We start from the raw sequence: 6,069 nt of genomic DNA, 5'->3' as shown, positions 1-6,069 counted from the left end.
GGTGGCAAGGAGAAGAGGTGGCAGCGGCTAGGGTTTATGAATGAGGATTTATTACGGTTAGGGTTTCAAGCTCTGATACCGTGTAGAAAGAGATAATTGAGAGAACAAAAATCCTAACTTTTTAATTGATTTATTCAGATACTAGAGAGATATATATAGTCATACAAATAGGGGTATAGTTAACGGGTCACGGCCCATTAACCCAATACCCAATATACTTAATCTAACAGTTATGAACAATAGACATCACTAACGACAGCATGAAACCAAATAGCATTTCCATGTTATTGTGCGCTCTGCGGCCAATGAGCGAAAAGGTTCAGATAATGATAGGAGATGATGATATAGATGCTGTGATTTATGAGCATTTGTGATACGAGTCGCCGTGCGAGCACCATTTGATCGCGGAATTACCAAAATATGGGTTGAGAAGAATACAACTAAAACACAAGAACAATTCAGTATGGCGAAGGAAAATACCTTCTCTAGATTATGAAGAATCAATTATTACAAATCTCTCCCTCACAATCTCACTAGAATCGAGAACCTCTCAATCCTTTCTAAACCCTAATACAATGATTAGAATCTCTCTTAATTTCCTCTCCTTCCTTAGAAATCCTAAAATAATCCTTTATATAGGTGTACAAACGTGGATGGCAATCTGATAAATAACCAAGCCCAAAACCAACAGGAATTCGTGTGAATAGAAACCCAACCAAACCAAAAAATCACCGATGAGTCGACTCATGACTGAGATGAGTCGACTCATGACACGAGTCGACTCATAAAACTGATGAATCGACCGAGCAGAATTTTTTGACAAAACGGCTGGGTTTCGTGAGTCGACTCATGACAGTCATGAGTCGACTCAACCTGATGAGTCGACTCATGTACATGTATGAGTCGACTCACGAGCTGAAAACTGGATTCTTCGAATCTGCTGCTCCTCTCGTTCCACGCTTCCACCTACGTTCCATTTTATTGTTTCACACCTCTATTCTCATGCTATCATGAGAATCATCTATCCTCAAGCTCCCATGAGGATCGCTAAGCTCCCGAAGAGAAGATACACCCGTATCATGGGTCTCCTCTTTAGGAACTTGAAGTCCCGTTCAAGTTAGAACTTTTGCTGAGAAAACTCTCGAGCTCCTCCATCTTTTCTGCACCATCTGGCCCTGCTAGGAACCTGGTCTCGATGTCCGATCGAAAACATCTCATCCATCCCGCGTTTCGTCGTAGTCATCTTTCGTCCTAAGTTGTAATCCTTTATCGATGGCTCTTCTGGAAGTCTAATGCACAGCGAGACAAACTTTTTGCTTGCATTCACTAGTCTCTTTGCTCGCGTCACCGTCCCCAAGCTTGTCTTCCTCGGAAGAGATGCCGAACGAAATATGAACTTTTCACCATTCTTAGTGAAGGTGTACTTCTGAGCCCGCCTCTCGTAGATCGTATATCTATCCCATAAGTACGGATTGCCCAGTATAATCTGATAAACATCTAATAGAATGACGTCACACGTGACCTCGTCAATATACGACTCGTGGAGCGTAAATCTGACAGTGCATTGATCAACTACACTTAGTTTCTCCTCCTTCTGAATCCATCCCAATGGATAGAGCTTCGGATGCTTGACCGTCTTCAGACCCAACTTCTGAACTAATGCCTCGGATATTAAATTCTTCTCGCTGCCCGAATCAACAATGGCATCAACCAAACTGGTCTTCACTTGCAACTTAAGAACAAAAAGTTGTTCTCTTGGGTCGTCGTCCTTTTTCGTGGTCTGCTTCCCCGTCATAAGGTTGAGACTGCTGTTGGGTTCTGTCATCCCCGGGACTTCTTTCGGACCTTGAGCTATCATGTATGTTTTTTTCTTCTCCTTCTTTAACCCTCTTGGCTTGAGATGAGGATATTTTTCCCAGCACCGATCAGCTGTGTATCTTATCTTCTCGCAGTGACTACAAATCAGCCATGTTTTTTCTGGATTATCCTTCTTCTCCTCCTTAGATTGAGAACCACTAGACTCGCCTCCCGTTTGTTTAGAGTCTCCCTTAGCCTCGTTGTCCTTCTTTTGCTTGCCCTCGAGGGCAATAGCCTTCACGCTCGCCTCTGTAATTGATTCCACCGTGATTAGCTTTATCTTCTTTCGGATGTAATCGCTCAATCCCGTCATATACTTCATAAACACGGAATATTTCTCTGTCGCAATGTTAAGGACCATTGCCTGCTGATGGAATTCCGTGGTGTATTTTTGAACGGTTTGATTGACCCTTTGGCGCAAACCGTACCACTTGTACTAACGCTCTTCAAGGAATCCCATCGGGTAGAACTGTTTTCTTAGTAACTCCTTAAACTTGTCCCACGACACCGCCTTCTCCTGCTTACAGTAGGATTTTCACCACGTCAACGCGTGCCCTGAAAGCTTCAAAGTCGCGAACACAATCTTCTCTTTTAACAAATAGCCATAAAGAGTAAAATACGTCTTCATCCGCTCGATCCAGTCATCAAGCCTCTCGGCGTCAACACTCCATCATAAACAGGAATCTCCACCTTGAAGTCAATCTTCAGGTTCTGATAAGAATTCTTACCCCATTGATGCAATGTAGTCTTAACGGTCTCCTCTTCGTCGGAATCTGAATATACTCTCTTCACATCGGACTCAATAATTTTCTTCGAAAAAGATTCACCTTGTTTGCCACCTCCATGGATAAGACTGACGAGTTGTGTGAGAGTCGAACCTATCGTCTCGATCTGCTTCTCCAATGCATCAATCCTCGCTGAATTGTCTCCTTCAGCCATCTTCTCCTTCCTTATCTTCTGGACTTCTTCCAAAGAAATAAAGATTTCGCCAAGCTTCTTGTACTGTGATCGAGTAAGGACCATACACAGGATGCCCCCTTCACATGATCTGATTGCTCTGATACCAACTTGATACGAGTCGCAGTGTGAGCACCATTTGGTCGCGGAATTACTAAAAGGTGGGTTGAGAAGAAGACAACTAAAATACAAGAACAATTCAGTATGACGAAGAAAAATACCTTCTCTAGATTATGAAAAATTAATTATTACAAATCTCTCCCTCACAATCTCACTAGAATCGTACCTTCTCTAGATTATGAAAAATTAATTATTACAAATCTCTCCCTCACAATCTCACTAGAATCGAGAACCTCTCAATCCTCTTTAAACCCTAATACAATGATTAGAATCTCTCTTAATTCCCTCTCCTTCCCCTAAAACAATCCTTTATATAAGTGTACAAACGTGGATGACAATCTGGTAAATAACCAAGCCCAAAACCAACAGGAATTCGTGTGAACAGAAACCCAACCAAACCAGGAAACCGTCGATGAGTCGACTCATGACTGAGATGAGTCGACTCATGACATATGGGTCGACTCATAAAACTGATGAGTCGATCATGCAGAAACTTTTGACAAAACGGCTGGGTTTCGTGAGTCGACTCATGATAGTCATGAGTCGACTCATCCATGTATATGTATGAGTCGACTCACGAGCTGAAAACTGGATTCTTCGAATCTGCTGCTCGTCGTCTCGTTCCACGCTTTCACCTACGTTCCACTGTACTGTTTCACACCTCTATTCTCATGCTATCATGAGAATCATCTATCCTCAAGCTCCCATGAGGATCGCTAAGCTCCCGAAGAGAAGATACACCCGTATCAATTTGTGGTCTACTATTGCTCTTCCTTTCTTCTCTGTTTAAGCAAAGCAACTGCCTAATATACTGTTGCCAAACTTCCTTTAGGAGCTGATTTTCAGGGTTGATTATGTATTGCGGATCAGAATGATCACTTTTGCTGTCTTGCTAATTTTATTCGAAACTCATGTTGTTGGCAAAAAATTGTGTTAGATTTCACCATGTATTCTATCTTTCCAGCATGGAAAATGCATTATAATTTTCTTTTGTTTGCAGATCTTATTGATTTTAACGCTTTAAGAAATACACTAAATTTTGTAGCTGATTTAGGTCTGGGAAGTTGAGGAAGGGAAGCATAAACCTGGAGAGGTGCTACACACAATAGGTTGGCCATTAGACAGGAATACATATGGAGGAAGCTTTTTGTACCATATGAAGGATAGGCAGGTAAATTAATGTTGCCTTTTCTTAATTCTTGTTGTTTCTTTTCTCAAATTATGTTGAACCACATTTAAGGTAACTTCTACGATTTACCCTTTCTTTTTCCTTTTTTTGAAACTCTTTAGTTGATGTGAATTGTCACGTACCTTGATTTAATCTGATGATGCAAGCATGGACCAAACAATTTTTTGTAATCATTTTGTTTCTATAGTCATGTAATATTTGAATCTAACTAAAACTTGCCTTTGTGTTTCCTCAATGAAAGTAGAAAAATATGTTTGTAGCTGCTATTGTTGCAAATGTGATTTTTGCAACGTCTTCATGCCTGTGTACTAAAAAAGAAGGCCTTATCCTGACTCTATACTTGCATTCTTATAAATTCTTTTACTTACTAGATCAAGCACGGAAAGAACATGCCTAGATCTTTTACTTATTAGATCAAGCACAGAAAGAACATGCCTAGATGATATGCAAAGTTAACTTTCAAATTTTGTTGAGGCACTAAATGAATATTGCTACTATAATCCTTTTCCCTTTCGAGGTGAATAGTTTGCTATGATGCATGACGAGCATTCATTTCGAATCTTTGATACTATCTCTATTCGCATCTGGTACAAGTAAATTGTTAAGTTTGTCGTACGTATTAGTGCATAACCCAATAACTTAGATTCTAGGTAAAGTGATAATTTAATGTGGTTAGGAGAACCATATTTTAAGATGGTCTTGGTTCAAACATACAGCACATAAACATTAAAAAAAACCCTTTATCCCAGGTTATTTGAATCATCTACATGAACTTTGAAATAGAGAACTTGTGTTTGGTTGGGTGTTTTTCTCTGTTAATGTGCTATGATTATTGAAATATTCCATTCTCTCTTTCCAAACTATGTACAACTCTTTATTTCATTTGGTTGATGCCTAACTGGCACTCTTTTACTTGTTGCATGTGCAGATATCAATTGGTCTAGTTATTGCTTTAAATTATCACAATCCTTATTTGAGCCCTTTTGATGAATTCCAGGTAAGTGATTTTGTATTTAGAGAATAACTGGTTTTTTATGATCTGTTGCTGTAAATGAATCATATCACATTTACATGCTTGAAATTTATCTTATTGTCGCGTATGTTATTCAGTCTACTGTGTTAATGACTTTGCATCAAAGATCTCTTCCGCTATACCAAAACTCCAAAGTTATTGAGATGGTTCAAAGTTATAACTTTATACTTTAACTTGCTCTTGACTTTAATCATATATTTTTTCTGTAGAAATTCAAGCACCATCCTGCCATCAGAAAGCTTTTGGAAGGTGGAACCGTGCTTCAGTATGGCGCCCGTACTTTGAATGAAGGTGGCTTCCAGGTGTAGTGCAGAAATTCGTGATACTTAGGGTAATAAGATTATATCGGGATAGTAGAAATTAATGGACATAAGATTCTTGAAGTTGCTGAAAAATATACTTGTAGTTTTATCGTCCTAAAATTAGGTTCAGTGAGAACTCCTTCCTCTCGCTAGTATTAACATTTATGTCATTAAATTGTTCATAGATTTCTGCTTTCAATATGAACTATTCATAATAATCAACTTATGTCTAGTTGCATACAGATCTTTTTAGACAGTGACCATTTTCATGCTTGTAAATTTCAGTCAATTCCATATCCAGTATTTCCTGGAGGAGCAATTATTGGATGCTCTGCTGGCTTCTTAAATGTGCCTAAAATAAAGGGAACACACACAGCAATGAAATCAGGTAAAAGCTCTCTTTTTCAAGCGTATGCATACATGTTAACTCTTAATCATATCTGTTCTCCAATCAGGTAAAATATCTTGAATATTAATTTTTATTAAGTTTTTTTTGGGATATTCATCCAGTATAGCTTGCATTGTTTCTCTCCAAACCCACATCCTGCTGACGTTTGCATATTTTACTTCATGTCTTACAACATGCATCTAGTATCGAGATGATCACATCA

General features: G+C 39.1%; 1 protein-coding gene across 1 annotated transcript in view; it reads left to right on the top strand.

Annotated features, from left to right (window-relative positions):
- Positions 1–6,056, top strand: part of LOC109838953 (electron transfer flavoprotein-ubiquinone oxidoreductase, mitochondrial-like) — a 24,729-nt gene extending 18,673 nt beyond the window's left edge. The window contains 4 exon segments of the mRNA XM_020407385.1: positions 3,989–4,105; positions 5,052–5,120; positions 5,366–5,458; positions 5,744–6,056. Of these exon segments, the coding sequence (XP_020262974.1) occupies positions 3,989–4,105; positions 5,052–5,120; positions 5,366–5,458; positions 5,744–5,917 (453 nt within the window). The 3' untranslated portion in view covers positions 5,918–6,056.

This window comes from Asparagus officinalis, chromosome 4 (genome assembly GCF_001876935.1).
Source record: "Asparagus officinalis chromosome 4, Aspof.V1, whole genome shotgun sequence".
Taxonomy (NCBI): domain Eukaryota; kingdom Viridiplantae; phylum Streptophyta; class Magnoliopsida; order Asparagales; family Asparagaceae; genus Asparagus; species Asparagus officinalis.
The sequence above is the reverse complement of the archived record's forward strand: the minus strand, read 5'-3'. Positions and strand labels throughout refer to the sequence as shown.